Below are 17,346 nucleotides of genomic sequence, written 5' to 3' on the forward strand. Positions count from 1 at the left end.
CAATTATTATTTATCTAGCAGACAAATTCTATACAGGTCAAATAGTCGTACAAGTACATCATACAAATAGTTAGACAACGATTTTCAATGTTCTTAATGTGGTTTCATGATTATTGCAGCAAAGGAACTAGTAATGATAGATACCGTTCCACAACTATACATAATGATATTCCAATTGTAAATATCTTCAGACGATCCATCCGCATAAATCCGGATTAATACTTAACTAGTTTTTTGGACCGTTTTCGTCGAGACATCACCGGCTTAATAAAAGTGGACGATTCATCTTTTAAATATCTTGTAGTACCGTAAACCGCCGTCGGATAGTTTTCAGCTACCGTCCGTGACGTCGGTCCCGCCGACTTGACGCAGTCAGCTGGAGCTAATTCTGACCGAAGTCCACGTCGCAGCATTGTTGTGGAGGACGGTACTACTGCCCGAGTTTGCCGATTGATCGTCGCCTTGCATTTGACAGCCGAATTGGAGTGTAATCGCTTATTGTACATGTTCGAGATGTTATCGGAACCTCCGGTAGTTTTAGTCGGGCAGGGCGGATGGAAACGTGCAAGAGCCCACGAGAGCGGACTCGTCGTCGACGACAAGGGTATGCAATTAAAAACGACCTGTGTGCTAGACGGTGCGTTAATTGTTCTGGAAACTGCAACGGTTGGCACTTCGCCGGTTGGTTTAATGGAAAACAGCAAAGATTGGACATTTTCGTGGCTTGTCTTTGTCTCGAAAGCCGTATTTGTGGTGGACTGGCTCGAGGCTTTGGAAACGACAGCCGGCACTTGGTTTGTCGGTTTAACAGTCAAGGACTCCGCGTCTTTTGTCTTGGCGACCGCTAATGTACTAGTGGGACTCGATAGCTGAAAAACTATGGGAGGCACTGCACACGTAGTGCTAACAGTAGACGATGCGCAATTGGAAACGGTCGAGGAAGTGGACCGAGCAGTGTCCAACGACACACAGACAGGCGTTTTTAACGTGGTACTCTTCGTAGTTGTAGCAGGAGTGGTACAGACGACGGGACTGGTGGTAGTTGCGGCTACTGTAGTTGTAGTCGTAGCGCAAGTCGTTGTGGCAGTCGTGGTCGCTTTTCTAGTGCAGGTTGTTGTTGCACTAGTAGTAGCGGTGCACAAGGTCGTGGCTTTAGTGGTAGGCGCGTTGGTCGTTGTTGTAGTACTCGAACGGCAGCCCTTGCCTGTGGTTGCAGGTACAGCGCTTTGACAATGGCCAGGCGTGTTCATATTAAACACCCACGTAGGGGCTGTAATGGGCATCGTTTTTCTTCCAGCCAGAGTTTTTTTTTTTAGTGGCCAAAACTCGTCTGACGGTCCATTATTGTCGCCCAGAGGCTCAACGCGGCACTTGTCCACGTTGCCACTGTCTTTTGCAGGTCGGGTACCGGCCGACAGTCTAGTGGACTCTACGGCTGCCTGTGTTCGATGGGCTCGTGTCAAGTATGATATGGTGGTGAACTTACTACCGGCCATAGAGTCGTCGATTTTGGTCGAGCCATCACCTGGCAGATCTAATCTCGTTAGCACCTGCTTGGACTCCGGCGGTTCGCTCTTGGGCTGATCAGTTTTCATCAACTTTTCTTTGATGGTTTTAGGCAATTCATCACTCAACGCCGCCTGGTCATTGATGTCAGATCCTAAACACTGGACGCCATACGCGAGTACTAGCCATACAGTTACGGCTTCGAAATTCATTATTGACCGCAGTGGTGTATTCGGTAATTCGGTCTACGCAAAACGGTAGATTGTCATTAGAAAAAAACAACAAAGGTCAGCAACATTGAAGAAATTCTAAGTTATTTAAACTAACTCCACTCGATTACCAGCGTTACCATAACGACTAGACTCGTGTAATTGTTTTTAATGGTTTCGTTACGTCAGTTTTCAAGGATGTTGTTTGTATTGATAAAACTTACTGGCACGCCATTGTCAGTTAATATGTAATCTAGTTTTTATCAAATAACTGACGGCTTATAATTTAATGTCAATCAAAAGCGAGCTGCCCAAGTCATTTGTCCCCTCGTCATCTGCATCTAGTCTCCAACTAGCTACTGATCTTAATTTTCTGTTATACTTAAATTAAGCAAGAAATAATTATTTAATATGCCTCTATACGTCAATTGTTTCAAATTTAATTAAGTCCCAATGTGGACTCCAAAATTTAAAATTATCAGACGTAGCAGAAACGTTTTGTTCTGATAGTAGCGTTTCACTATGTTCCGAAGAGTTTTCCAATTCGGCGGCTCGTCTAAATTTTTTTAACAATTTATCATGTTCGGAAGGGTCTACACAGGCAAGCCAGCGGTTTTTAAGACGAGGTTAAGAAAACGCGGATATTGAGGCATTTTTTGATTCTATTGTAGAAAAATTAAAAAAATCTTTAAATCTTTCCTCAACACTTTTTTTAAGGCACTCCATAAGAGGTCTTAGTATATGCAGGTGTGATCGCCGTTTTCTAATAAATCAAGTTTTCTACGTAATACATGGTATGACCACTCCATAATATGTATTCGGTTCTCCTTGCACGATGCCTCAGCTATAGGTCTTGTTAAAATTAAATGTTTATCAATATACGTAAAGTGATCATTTTGCAGCCAATATTTACTATTAACTTCAAGCGATTTATAGAGATTAGAAATGTTATCTTTAATTTTTAAAATGGCTCGAAGGGAATCTTACAAACTATTCCACCTGTTTCCACATGTTGAATAATTTCAGCCGATTTTGGGCGATTTGCGGCAGACCATAAAACATTACATTTTTTTTAATACATTATCGTGTTTAAGTAATAATTCCTTTTTATTTTTTAAACTTTTAAATAGATCGCTAGTGATGCATAAACTAAGAGTATGTGCGCAGCATCTCAGATGAAATGGCAAAAAATCTAGTCCTGGAATGTCTATATCATTAGTTTCGTGTTCAGAATCACTACTGCTACTACTATTTATATTTTCATTATTTAGTATTTCAATCGATTTTTGATTTATGCCGAATATTTTAAATGCCTTTATAAAATTGCTTCTATTATCTATTGAAGCGATTATTTTTATACTCGAAGACCATTATTTGAGATATTTAAATTTTTAAAAATTTCCAAAAAAAAAAAGGATCTTCTATAGATCTCATTGGTTTAATAGAATGTAAACAAATTTAACTCGATCTTCATCAAACATTGCTTGAGAGTAATTAATGGGTGTTTTTTTGTATCGATGGTCCCTTTTTTAGACCGGTTTTGCTGTAAATATTCTTTATTTTTTAAATATGCTTCATCGCCGTGACGACGCTTTAGATGTGTAATTAAATATGATGAAGAACTACCATACGTTTTATGATCGACCAATTTAGGCTCACATTTCACACAGCAGACCACTGTTTTGTTTTTAGAAAAATCGCATTTATTTTGAATATAACTAAAAAAACACCGTCAAATGAACGTAACTTCGGTAATGCTTCTGGCGAATATAAATTCTCTTTATCGATAATCATCTCTTTATTCGACTCGGTGGGTGGAGAAACAAGTGACGAAGTCGAAATGGACCGAGATGAAGAAGCTATATTTTGTATTTTTTTTTTTTTGTAAAAATATTCAAATAATTTATGGGCGTTTCTGAAACATCTTTTTGTAAAACTAGTCCAAGATTATTTATAAAATTTGAAAACTCTGTCCACTTCTTTGAAAATTGTTTGGTTAATAACTGATGTCTCCAGTACATCGTTAGATAAAGTAACATGTGTTGGTCTTTTGATACACAATTATTTTGATCGCTTTCTGCCTCAGCACTCAGCAGTTGAACACATCAACTGCTAAGTTATTTTTTCTATCAGATATGTTTGAGGAGTTGATAGTTCATAAACATACTGTAAATACAAGTTTTACATATTGGTTAATCTAAATATTGAGTTAATTTTGTTTTACAGTATACATTACTTCAAAAAATGGATTTGGTGGACAATCATTACCAAGAGCTACTTAGCAAAGCAAGATTATAGCGATCATTGCAATTAACTGCGGGACAATTTGGAAAATCATAGACAGGAAAATAGTTTTTCAAAAAAGCTTGGTGTTTGCAAAATCCCCCCGTTGATGACCACTGTAGCAGCTACACCAATCAACAATAGTGTTCACCTCGTTCATTTTTGTACTGTCTTTATTACAAGTGTAATAGCCTGGTTATTAAGATTATTTATAATCTTAATGATTTTAAAAAATTTTAAAAATTAAATAATTAGAAAACACTGAATACTTTTAGTTTTTAAAACACTTTATTTCAGAGTAAAATAATAAGTATACAAACAAAACAATGATAAGGACCACTTGTCCAATTGAGTGCTCTAGTTTGTCTGTCTGAAGCCTGTTATTTATATGAAGTGTGTAGTGGGGTATTGTGTATGAGACAGGACGCCACGGCGGACGTGCGAATTGTATATTTGTTAAATAATCAGTGTAAGGTCTTAGATAATAGTGACCCTAAGTAGAAAACGGATGCCACAGCGGGCATGCGATTTGTATATTTGCAAATACTTTATCGGTTAGGCAATTGTACTTTAGGTCATTGAACTTGTATTTTAATGTTAACATTGTCGTCTTTACCACATTAATATAATATATACGTGCTATATATGTGTGGGTTGTGAAGGACAACGTCCGTAATAAGCGTCCGACTTTTAACACGGCCTGAACCAAGTATGAATAGCAGTTAATTTTTGTTTTTATACACATGACTAGCTTCATATGTGTCATTTTGTCACATTCACATACCAAACCTTGAGGCAGACTATAATTAGTGATGCAGTCATATATTTTTCTCCGCTTAATAATTTAGTAGCTTCTTCAAATGGCTTAAGAACATTACACAATTCTTTTAAAATTGTCTATTCTTCGCTTTTAAGATTTCCCGATGCCTTCTCGAGTACCTCTACTGTGCCACGAATAGATTCTTCTAATTCGACAAACCTATGTATCATATAATAAGTTGAGTTCCAACGTGTCTATACATTTTGGATTAGTTTTTTTGGTTCACTAACACCATTTTTAATTTGTTATGTTTTCAAGTTGTTGTTGGTCACAGTACTTTTTTTTAAATGTGAAACGATAGCTTTTACCCGATCTATTAAATTACTTTCTAAAGTAAGAGCAGCTTGTACCATTAGATTCATAGTATGCGCGAAACATCCCATGGATTTAAACTGTAATATCGATAATGCATTTTTTATGTTATTTGCGTTATCACAAACTGTAAAAACAACTTTTTTTTTTGAGATTCCACTCATATAATGTATCACGTATTTTATCACATTAATGTATTCCCGTAGGCCGTATTATGTTCTTTAAACTCAAAGAACGTATCGTGTGATTAAAAGTGGATTTTGAATTTTTGTTGTTGACATTTTTATGTCTGCTATGGCACAAAACCAGAAAAATGTTGATGCTCCTTCAACTGTACATCATCATCTTCTGTTATTCTCGAGTTTGACAATACTTGGATGTACTCTTCATGTGTTCACGTACGCGGTTTACAGGCGCATATTCCGAATGTAACGTCATGTTATAATATTATTTGAATTGTCATTAGATCGATTAAAACTTGAAGTGTCATACTTATAATAATTATCAGATATGGCAAAACAAATAAAATGTACATCTTCCTATTCATACAAATATTATCTTAATATCGTAATTTAATTTTTTTAACAAGCGTTAATTAAACGGTTTCTTCTATGTATAAACGTTTTACAGGATTTATAACAATCAATTTCGTTTTTATAAATTATCTTAAAACGTATGAGATTAGAAAAACTAAAAATTGACTGTAATTGTGACATAATGTCATCATTATAATTAGGGGATTACTGTGTAAGACGATAACACATGTCGTTGCTCTCAACTCTTAAGTCTAGTTAGTAAATTCTGCTGCTATCCTATTTTTCACTTGGCGATTTATTTCAATTTGAAAACTAAAGATTATACATATTATTTCACAAACAGTAAACAGGTATAACGATAGCAACAGGCTTTTATTTGCACTTTTTAACGGCACGACTGTCTCGTGACTACACTATGACGCGTCAGGCCAATGAATATAAAATATCAATAAATTAGTGTAGTAAATCTAGCTTTCATCTGCACAAAAGAACTTTAGATAACTAGATTTAAATAATTCTACAACTAATTTTTAACAAAAATGGTCTTTGATGGAATTTCTATGTATCTGCTGTATCGTCATCTGCGGGTATTACTAAGCTGTCCGGTTCTCGGGTAGAATCCAACACTTTGTGTAATTTTTCCAGTTCCAGCATTTGTGTGGTATAATGTTTGCCTTTTTTCGGCGGTTTCATCACCAGACGCAAGTTAGGCGACATTTTCAATGTTACCACGTGACTCCTGAAAAGCAAATTACAATCTAAATAATAAATTATATTGTATGATACCAAACGTTTTGTGATATTACCTCGAACTGCCTACAATGACGATGGGCATTCGCCAATTAAAAGCCATTTTGGTTAGTTGGAACTGATTTTCCGGCTGTATAGGTTGACTGCAAATATTTTTAAACTTATCCGCGTCCAAATCGTAGAAAACCATGTCACAGTCTTCAGTAACGACACCGAAAACGGTACTGGAAAATGGCGACCAAAGCACATCGGATACGCTCCACAATAAGTCGAACGTCAACAACGCAGTGCTGCGATTAAATTAAGCAACTATAGTTAAAATGGCAAAAACGATTAAATAATAATAAGTATAAAATGCCAAATAATAATCACTGATCATGGATTGCCTCTAAGCGGACGCATTAATAAGCCAGCGTGATATTATGTCTAAGGAGAACTAAGGGTGCAATAACAAAAAACGTTTTAAACAAAACTTACTCTGACTTGTCTTCCCAAACTTTAACTGTACAATCTCCACTGCATGATATGTAAATGTTAGGATCGTATTTATTGTAATCAATTCGATATACGGTAATTTCATGAGCTTTGAATTTTTGCATGAAAAACGAACTCCACTCAGTGTTACACTTGAATATGTATCCCTCATTGGTCCCGACTAAATATATTCCGTTGTCCTCAGGATGGAACGCTATCGTCGTGCCCCGCCCTAATAAAAATAAAAATAAAAACGCTTAAGTATATTTATTATTCATTTAGAGACAAAAAAAAATTCGTAATAAAAAATCCGTTGGATATATTTCGTTTACATTTTGTAAAAAATTGTATTACCGGGCCGGATTATAACGTTATTTTAACACAAGGAAAGAACATTAAAACGTACCAATGAGTTTTTCGCTTATCCCGCCTAAAGTTATTTGCGGTTCCATGTCTAACACTAGTGTGACGATAATCGTTTTGGACATTTCGCTTTGCATAAGCAACCAATTGCAAACGGTACCATCTTCAGATATCGAATAGAAGTTCATTTCGCCGTCCGGCAAGTCCTTGGCCCAAACTACCTACTCAAAGAGGATGTTAATCTGGTAATCCAAATATTTGTGAATCGATTCGTCGAAGCAAGCAGTCAACAGGAAACTTCCTACCGACCTAACCAGCCCGACTATGATTCACAACAAGTTTTCGTATCTCACCTGTCTCACGCAGCCTTTGTGTTTCGAATTTACCGAGTCCGTCATGTACTGTGGTTCTTTAGTTGGCAAACTCACATTATAAACAGCTAAATGACCATCGTGAAAACCTACGGCTATGAGAAACCCGTGTTGCCTATGAAAATCCAAACACATGGCTCCGCAATGCGTTTGATTTATGTATTCCGGATACGACGGATTCTTCAGGGACCATAAACAAAGATAGCCAATATCCGGGCTGTCCGTCAACGGTATGTGTCCTTGTGCTAAAATAAGACGGAACATTATTACAACATTACCGACAGTAATAATTTTCTACGACATTGTCAATCATCGATTGAGCTATTAAATAAATAATAATAATGCTCACGAGTTCCAAGCGTGACGGCGAACATATCAAAATAATCAGGACTCCAACTGATATCGGTCACATAAAGTGAGTCTGCTTTTTCGTATGCCATCGTCCATAACGGCAAGAGAGTTCCTTCTCTGCCCCTAAACTGATCCGACGGGTCTTCGTAGTAACGAAAATCTGTAAGTTACAAGAGTTTAAAATAGGTATTGATAAATTATTCAGACAATATGTTTACAATATGGAATTCAAAAAGTTTCAATTCCAGGACGTATTCAAGTACGTATTGCAAATGTAAGTATGTTCAATCTTGAAAAAATTCCAGCGTCATTAAGTTTAGAGTAACGGCACCAGTGATTGGCACTACTATAATCTGTACTACTACTATATACGGTTACATATTTTGAATTTTTGAGACATTTTTATGTCTTTGCTTTGGCACACAACCGGAAAAATCGACAGTTAAAAACCTAACGAAAATGTATCCATATATATAACCTTATATTCTTATATATGATGGGGATGGGGTTGGAGAAAAGTTGAAAAATTGGGGTAATGACAATCACTCGTGCCGTTACCTTACGCCCATCCAGACAATCCGATAAATTTATTCTGGAGCCTTAATAGGCGCTACTGATCCATAACCTCAGTTGGTCCCGACCTCATTTTTTTCAAACTTACCTTGAGCTATAGCGTCCATAGCGTTAAGATTGATTATTCGTTCTAAAAACTTTGCGGCCATTAACATGTTTTTTTCGGTCCGGTCTTCCGCCACTTCAATTTTCTTTTGTTTGCCTGTGCTTTTTTTGCTAGCATGCGCGGCTAATTTTTCCCTCTTCTCTCTCTCCTTCTCTTCCTGCTGTCTTGCAAAATCCTCGTTGTAGGTATCGTAAATAATCCATTGCGTCACAAGCGTGTTAAAGTCATCTTTTTCTGGGGGCGTTGTCTGAGCACTTTTTTCCTAAAATACCGGAAGAATTACATTAAGAATAAATAGAAAGTATTGAAACATTTTGTACACATACAAATTATATAATTAAAGTAAGTTGTTTTCGTAAAATAAATTACTAAACAAAATATATTTTGATTTCTCTTGCGTATTCACACTTTTGGTCTGTACTGTAATTTGTTCTAAGATTCGTCGTTATTAATTTAAAAAAAAGTGAATTTAGTTGTGATTTTGATGGTATTATACACATAACAGAAAACCCGTACATACAATACAATAAATAACTCTTTTAATTCAGTAGTGTCAGACACACGCATTAGAAGATGTGATTGTGGTTCTAATTTTGTAAATATTAGACATTCTTAGCCTGTTAAAAAAAACCTAGTCGAGTGATTTTGAACTGGATTGGCAGATTTTTATGATGAAAGTTTCATTGATTCTTTTCTTAATCACTTCTATTTATTTTAGCTTCGTTGGGAGCTGAGAAGGTATTGTTTTTACAATGTGTTTTTATTTTTGTGTAGCAAGTCTATAGATCAGTAATCATACCTGGAAACATTCACCCCTTCCCCATTAAAATTGAGAAAAACACCCAAAAAATTTACAAATTTTTCAACTTAAAATTACGATGCTCTATTATAACTTTTTTAAAAATAGTCGAAAAAGTTCCAAATTTATATGAATTCTTCGTCAAACATACTACTATCGATAAACATGAACAAATCAAAAAAAAAATATAAACCCTTTCCCCTAAAAGGGATAGAATTTTTTTCTTTATTTCAATTTTTCAAGCAAAGTTTTAGATATTTTGATCTGAAAATTAGACCGAAGGTAGATCTAAAATGGAACTATAACTGGTTTGAACAGATTCGAAGCGTTTATTTAAAAGTGATTTTATCACTTTCAGTTATAAAAAAATCTGTAGACCTGTGACCTCTTCGTCCCCACTATGCCCCGACCCCCCACTGTACTGGCTTTTTAAAAACTAGAGTTATAAGTAATTGTAAATTGTTTCAATCCTCTCGGTGTTCTCCCGAAATACTATCACTGGGTGCAGTGCATCAATATGATATTACTAATTACCCTCGTAACGATTTCTTCCGTCTGCGCACAACGCTCAAAGAAATTAAATTGATTCATCAATTTTTTCATCACACATCTCTGTGTGATCGGTAGACTTTTAGATGTTATGGCAGATTCCTGCTTAACTATTGCCGGTGGTGCATCTTCGTCCGAATCTGACGTGGCTTTAGGTTTCGACGTGGCGTCTTCGTCCATTTCGTCTTCGACTTCGTCTTCTTCGATTTGAAAATCTTCGATCTCACCTTCTCCCTCTTCCATTTCTCCTTGTACTACAACATCGGCTACACCGGCTGCTACGTCATCTCCTTCATCACCTTCTTCGCCTCCTTCGTCGACATTACTGTCTTCGTCATCTCCGCCCAAGTCTTCTTCCACCTCTATACGGATAACGAAAAAAAAATAGGGTTTGAATGTTAAAACTCAAAATTCAAAATCGATCATGATAATTTTCAAATAAACTTATTAATTTTACGCAATCATACTACATAATTCGTTTTCGATTTGAATATTCGCTTCCGTCGATTCGCTATGAAGTAATGTTGACTTTAAATTAATTAGTTCGACGTAAGGTTGACTTTTTTTGGCTGGCAAATATTCTCCTATTCTATAAGTGTAAGTAACCCGAGCCGATTTTTCGGGTGGTTCGACGACCAGCAGAACATTTCCCATTGGCTCATCCAATTCCTATACATAAAAAGAACACTCGAACAACTATATCAACATTTTGTATTTGTTTTCATTAAATGTATGAAACCAATTGGGTATGTTTGTTATTTAATCTTTAAAATTAATTACATATACATTGTTATATTGCAATCGATTGCTTATTTTAAATTATTACTTGTTTTAGAAATAGTTTTCAGATCAAATTTAATAACTCGATTAAGCGTTATTAAAACCGTGTATGATTACGTTTTATGACTTATTAAAATATAAACCTCAAATTCAAATAGTGTTTTTAAATAGTATAGTTTTAGGTAGAGGTATTTGACACTAGGTACAGTGGAGTTGATTGAAAATTAATAATTAATTATTAATTGTCAACAAAAAATGTAAGTTAGATTTTTTTAGTTAATATACGCGATGCATATTGCAATGTGCAAGTTGTAACCAGCTGCTGGTCAAGGAAAATCTCTCTTTGCTACGCCTTTATACTAGTGTATATTGATACCACTATTAATAATATCTTTAATCGTGATTGTTACCTACCGAATATCATTCCTATCATCAAAAGGGCTTTTTAAAATAGTTTTTATAACTTTGCAAAATCACTTACTTCTTCAGTCAGTTTTAACTGATCTTCAGGTTTTACAGGTTCATTAGAAAATAACCCTCCAAAATCATCTACAGTTGGTTTTGATACTTTCGCCTGACGTCGAGGAGCTTCTTTATTGAATGGTTTCCTTTGACCTTGTTGCGACTAATTATTTAAACAAAGAAATGTTCATTTTGTAGTAACAAAAATGCCATTGTGCCAATGCAAAAGTGTCATTAAACTCATTATCAAGACTTTACAACGCTTACTTGCGATAATCTTGTTGACTTTTTGACAGTCTGGTCCAGTTTTGGAGGCATTATAGATTTTATATTCGATTATGTACAATAGTAGAAATAACTAAAATAACGATAGTTTTGTGAAACTTTTTTGAAATTATGAAATATTCTTCTACAGAGATATGATAGCCCTACCGTTGTTTATGTTGTCATAGAAACAATTTATCAGTAGCATGAATATCCCTCACACGAATTCAGTTAACAACATTCACACTGCTTACCTTTAGGGGAAGAGTGCTTTACAAGCAGACAAGCTGTCATAATTTAAACAGCCTAATCTGGATGGGCGAAACTCTAGAGGAAAGGATGGGTTTCAGAGGGAAAGAAAAGAAATGGAGGAATGAGGAGACCTCCACGTGTATACGGATTAGTCGGGGTGAATACCGCACACCGAGCCGCCTTGTGATGTCATTCCTACGGTTGATAGTATACCAGTTGAGTGAAGAGCCATTGGGTACCTGAGTAGTTAAACCGGACAGGAGGCCTGAACTCAACACAAGCTTAATGGAGGTTTTAAACGCTTTCAAGGACCCATACTCTACGCCACGATACTGTGACTGCGAAAGTTTGTACTTCAGTCGATTTGTTTTGGACAACCACCTTCGCGTGAAGGTCCTTCTGATCCACATATTTGAGGATATTTGCAGCTCAACCTCCACCGGAATGGAGCTTGTCGTCACCGTTGCCTCCTTTTCGCCGAGGACGGCGACAACAGCCTCCCGGAGCCTGTCCGAAGCCGAGGCCTCGTCAGGACCCCAAGCAAGCTGCAGCCGCACGTCCCCGTTGGCCGTCTTCTTCATGGCCCTGATGTCCAGACCAAGAGCCTGGACGTCCACGCCCGCTTTGATTTTACTCGCAACGGACGCGTACGTTTTCCCAGGCCCCGGTCTGACCACCAGAGCCATCGCCTTTGCCGCGACGGCCCGCCTAATCGCCTGCCTATTGCTAGGCGGGGGTTTCGGCGCGCCGCCCGCGTTGGGCCTCCTCTGGGATTCTTTGGCCTCCTCCATTGTGCTCTTTTTTTTCTTTTTTACTTTTTCCCTTCCATTTTCGGGAACATCCGCGTTTCTTTTCTCCTCCTAGAGCGTCTTTGGGGTACTCACGACATTTGGCAGTAAAAAACTGGCCTCCATATTTCGGAGCGACATCTCTGAGTGTTTGAAGACGGCCCTGTGAAGCCGCAAGACCAAGTCGTTGGTCTTTCAAGCCTCCGAGTCAACCTTAAAAACTTTTTGTATAATTTCCCCGACATTCTTGAGGATTTCCTCCGTCCACCTTTTTATTGGCACATGAACATTAGCGTGCTCATTGCAATATTTTGCCATTTCTTTGATGGTGTTTTTCATAGACTCCACCGCTGCTCGTACGTTCTGAACCTCCTCGAACAAAGGATCCAAGTCGTCTTTATCAAAATCCGCATTTCCATTTCCAAGTTGCAAGTCGTTTTCCGTATGGCCGCCCCCCCCCCCCCCCGAATCCGTGGGGGCCTGAGTCAGGGGTAGTATTTCCGTTGTCGTTTTGTGCCATTTTTTGGTTTGAAGGGTACCTTCCCTTTGTGGTTTGCCCGCCACCGGGTTTGATCCGTTTATAAGAGGTTAAAGGTGGATCAAGCCTTGCCGACCCCAACCAGTTAAGGTCAGGATTGGCTTTCTGACCTCCGGCCTCATCTAGTTAAAGACAGGGCCGGGATGTGGACCCGTTAGCACGCCCTGAGGCGTGAGCCCCTCCACCACGGCAAGGTGGGTCCCTGATGATGCCTAACCTAACCTAACCTGGCCGTGTCGGAGATGACAAGGCCTGCTTCGCAACCAGTCGTTTCTCCTTTGCCGACCACCTTAAGCTCTTTCTGGCAGTCTCTATATTACTGTTCGCCACAGTGTTGTGCTGTCTACTCGTGTGCACGTCTAAATCAACTTGGTGGTTAACTTTTCTCGCATTCATGACACCGAAATTCGGGACCGGCGAGACAACTACTCATGGCCAGCGCCGCATCAACCAGACAAATTTTCGTTATTCCACATTTTTACATTGTTACTGTAATTGCCATTTACTATTTTTTATACTGAATACTCGAAATATACTATGTTTTAATAAAAATAAAAACAGTTTGTATAAAGGATATTAAATATAATTAAACAACAAAATACAAATACAAAAAAATAAATAAAAACTTATACATAATGACATTGAATAAAAACTATGTTGTGGTCGTACGGAGAGGGTTAACTCGATTAATTAAAAACACGGGGTGCTGTAATCACGGGTGACTTTAATTAAATACAGATTGACAATGTTTTTTGTATTGAACGGTAACGTCCGTGAGACCGTGATGTCAGGAAGTGATGTCAGCTGGCGGCGGCGGCGGCGACCGGTTCGCGCTGCCGATCCGCGACCCGACGGACTAAAGTAGGGGATGCGGTCGCCACCCAGCGGTGACGAATGTAGTTAGCATCCGCCACCGGCTGGGGTCGCGGTGCGACCGCGTCATACTCCCCCCCTAGTCCGGCCGGTCGGGCATCTAAGACAGCTGGATTGATGGGGCGTTCAGGATAGGCGGTCGTAGGCGATACCCAGTTGCTCCTGGGCCCGTAACTCCCGCAGTTCCGCTCTCCGGATCCGGTCGACAGGCCTGCGAATTGCTCGCCGGTTAGGCGGGCCGCCGCTCGAAGAGCGTCCTCCGCTGTCCTGCGGAGCCACGCCACGTAGTCTGCTACCGCTCGGCGAGACGGTCGTGGACGGCTGTTGTCGTTGGGGCATCGGGGTTCCATCGTGAGCTCCTGAAACAACAATATTTTTAAGAAAAGTTCAATAAAGATAAAAGGTAAGAAGAAAAGAAATATGACCGTTTAATAAACCATACAAAAATTTGAGTTCGCTCGTTTTTCGGCGATCAGCTAGCGAGTTTAGGTAAGGAGATCTGCAATTGGCGCATAGTCATGAGATGCATGTGGAACATTTAATAAAAAAACCTGCGTGTCGCAAAAATCTACGTTGAACTCTTTCTATTAAGTAAGAGTCGTAAATAGTATGAGGATTCCAAACAATAGAGCCATACACAATAACCGGACGAACTAACGCGCAATACAGCGTTTTCAATGATTTTTTTAGTTTTAAATCCGATGTAATCCTCATTACAAAACCCAATGTTTTAAAAGCATGGCAAGAAATCATCTCAATATGTGGCCGAGGATCAAGCAAACAATTAAATTTAAAACCTAGGTCAATGACAGTGTAAACACGTGTCATATTGTAAGTATCGGAATGATAGGTAAACATAATCGGAGTTTGAGATCTGCTAAGGTCATTAGATGGCACTTAACAGGATTAAGGGTCATTCCTAATGATTGAAACCAAGTAATGAAGCGATCAAAATCACTTTGTAACTTAACACAGTCATTCAGGGAGTCGATGCGCATAAATAGCTTCATATCGTCAGCATAATATAGTAATTTACAGTTAGCTAAATTATGAATAATACCGTTGACAAGTAAAGAGAACAAAATGGGAGATAAATGCCCTTCTGGAGGAATCCTTGAGGAATTATATTCTCTTTTAATATTTATTTTTAAATTAAAAAATTAAATTAATCTACCTTCAGCTGGAGGTTCTACCACTGCTACTTTGACAATTTCTACGCCCTCCTCTATAAATAATAATTAAAATAATAATTTTTTTTTATATACATTTTTCTTCGATTATTATCTGGATGTACTATAATGAAATGCTACCTTCATTTTCGTTTTGTTCACTTTCACACACTTCTACTATTTCTATATTATCTGCTCGAACTTCTTCTATACGTTCTAAAAAAGTATTTTTTATTAAAACTATAAATTAAATAACAGTTTTAAATTATTATTTAATGATTATACCTTCAATATTACAATATTTGGTTAAATTTTTTCAACTGAAAATGAATTTAATAACGTTACCTTATTTTTATTTTATTAAATTTTACCTAAAGGTAAACCTTTTCGAATTAGAGGGGGTCCTCTGCGCCGTTGGTCTCTTATATTAAAGGCAACACGGGATACACCTCTTGTTTGCAACCCTTTACCTCGTCCTTGTCGAAGTGGTGGTGGTGGTTGAAGTGGCTGTAGTACTAATGAGGGTACTAATGGTTCAATGCAAGCTGGAGGTTAAACATCTAATTGCAATTATATATAAAAAATTAATATTGTGCGAGGAAATTACTGAAATTGTATTTACCTAATGGTATTTGACCAATTTGGTGGTCCCAATATCCACTTGTGTCGAATACGCCATTCTCCTTAAGAATGCAGTGACGCCATACCTTCCATTCCTCACATTTTGTTGTGCATATTCCAAAATGTGGTTAACTGTATCCCTACTTGTGGTAATTGATCTCCGTATCTAAAAATCAATATTTTATTAATTTGATGACATTTTCATTTACTATAGCTATTATTTACTTGTTGGCCGTTAGGGACCTGTTGGGTTTCTCTTCGCACTCTACATTCTACACTTCGTAGTCTGTCTGTATGTAGATAATGTATGTCCAACATTTAATTTCAATCTCTAAATATAATTTAAAAAACTGTTGAATGAATTTACCATAAAATTTTCAATATTGGTGGATGTTCACCAATCGTGGTCCTTATCGCACTGTGAAAGCTTTGAATGCAATTGTTTGTTCTTACATTTAAGCCAAACATACTAAACCATCTGGCCGAATAAGTTTTCCATTCTCCATTCACGTGCCAATTCTTGTATGTGTGCAAACCCTTCTAAAATTTAGAAATCATTTGGAAATCCATCTAACCTTTCTGCAGGCAAGTGTGGTAATTTCATTATCTAAAATCAAAATCAATTGTTTTAGTTAAACACTTTCAACGCAGGTGACGGTTTCGGTCATATAGAAATGTATATAAATTGGACGCGTCCGCGGCATTGAAAGTGGTTGTACTTAATTGGTTTAAATATGGCTGTACTAATTTTAAGTAATTTCACTTAAAATTACCATTCTTAAAACAGTGCCTGCATCACTGTTGTTTCTCATTATGTTGGTGTACAAATCTGACAATAGCCTATAAACAACAAACAATTATTATAAAGTTGTAAGTATAGAATTTACGTAGGAATATATATTTAATACATGTTATATATATTTAAATTAATGTGCTTACTAACCTGATTAAAATGAAACCAGCAGCCTACCAAATGGGCTTCTGGTATTACTCTCCTGGTAGCATTTCGCAGTGCTGTTTCATATCGGTGACAATTTGTAAATTGGCGCAATTCAATATGTTAACTGACAAATCGCTCCTTAAATACTGCAACAATCTTATGTACACACTTTTTGTTCTCTGATTCAATAAACCATGTACAATAGGAATGGACTGAAAAATAATATATGTAAAATTTATAAATTTTGAATTAAAAATTAGCTAATAAATTAAACTTGTATACTGATATCAACAACACGTAAATGGTTATTACTGGTGTATGTCGTTGGGTACTTTGGGTCTCACACCAAACGTTCCGTCGATAGACACTATTGAACACTGTCGTAAGTATGGAGCGTACCGTTCAAGAAATGGACAATTTGCAAATACAAGTCCTCCGAATACTATTTCATCATTTTGGATGAATTCCAGCGGTCCTTGATAAAAAGGAGTATGATTGATATCATCTAAGACATATCTTAGACGTCCTTGCCATTGTGGAGCTGTTATTGTTGCTCCCATTGAGCGAAAAGATTGCGGTATTGTTGGCTGGTGCCCTTGCCAAACTCGTCTCAAAAGTAGTAATGACTCTTCTGCAGAAGTATGCAATGCTGATTTG

At 37.5% G+C, this 17,346-nt stretch overlaps 2 protein-coding genes and 1 pseudogene across 2 annotated transcripts; all 3 read right to left on the reverse strand.

Annotated features, from left to right (window-relative positions):
• Nucleotides 1-215: 215 nt before the first annotated feature.
• LOC126833123 (uncharacterized) lies at nt 216-1,718 on the reverse strand. The gene has a single exon (XM_050564280.1). The coding sequence runs from the start codon at nt 1,716-1,718 to the stop codon at nt 216-218; it is 1,503 nt and encodes a 500-aa protein (XP_050420237.1).
• Nucleotides 1,719-3,601: 1,883 nt separating this feature from the next.
• Nucleotides 3,602-5,180, reverse strand: LOC126833124 (uncharacterized; annotated as a pseudogene).
• A 1,044-nt stretch (nt 5,181-6,224) lies between these two features.
• LOC126833136 (dynein axonemal intermediate chain 1-like) lies at nt 6,225-11,562 on the reverse strand. Its single transcript, XM_050564290.1, has 11 exons — nt 11,512-11,562; nt 11,264-11,407; nt 10,515-10,671; nt 9,988-10,355; nt 8,637-8,916; nt 7,974-8,135; nt 7,607-7,869; nt 7,297-7,474; nt 6,894-7,122; nt 6,473-6,706; nt 6,225-6,405 (listed from the first exon to the last, which is right to left on the reverse strand). The coding sequence occupies exons 1-11, from the start codon at nt 11,560-11,562 to the stop codon at nt 6,225-6,227; spliced, it is 2,247 nt and encodes a 748-aa protein (XP_050420247.1).
• Between the last annotated feature and the right edge of the window lie 5,784 nt (nt 11,563-17,346).

Source organism: Adelges cooleyi, unplaced genomic scaffold, assembly GCF_023614345.1.
Source record: "Adelges cooleyi isolate 19-005CV unplaced genomic scaffold, UGA_ACOO_1.1 ACOO_flye_CR_arks_rails_tigmint_CR_PRNA_19, whole genome shotgun sequence".
NCBI classification, from domain to species: domain Eukaryota; kingdom Metazoa; phylum Arthropoda; class Insecta; order Hemiptera; family Adelgidae; genus Adelges; species Adelges cooleyi.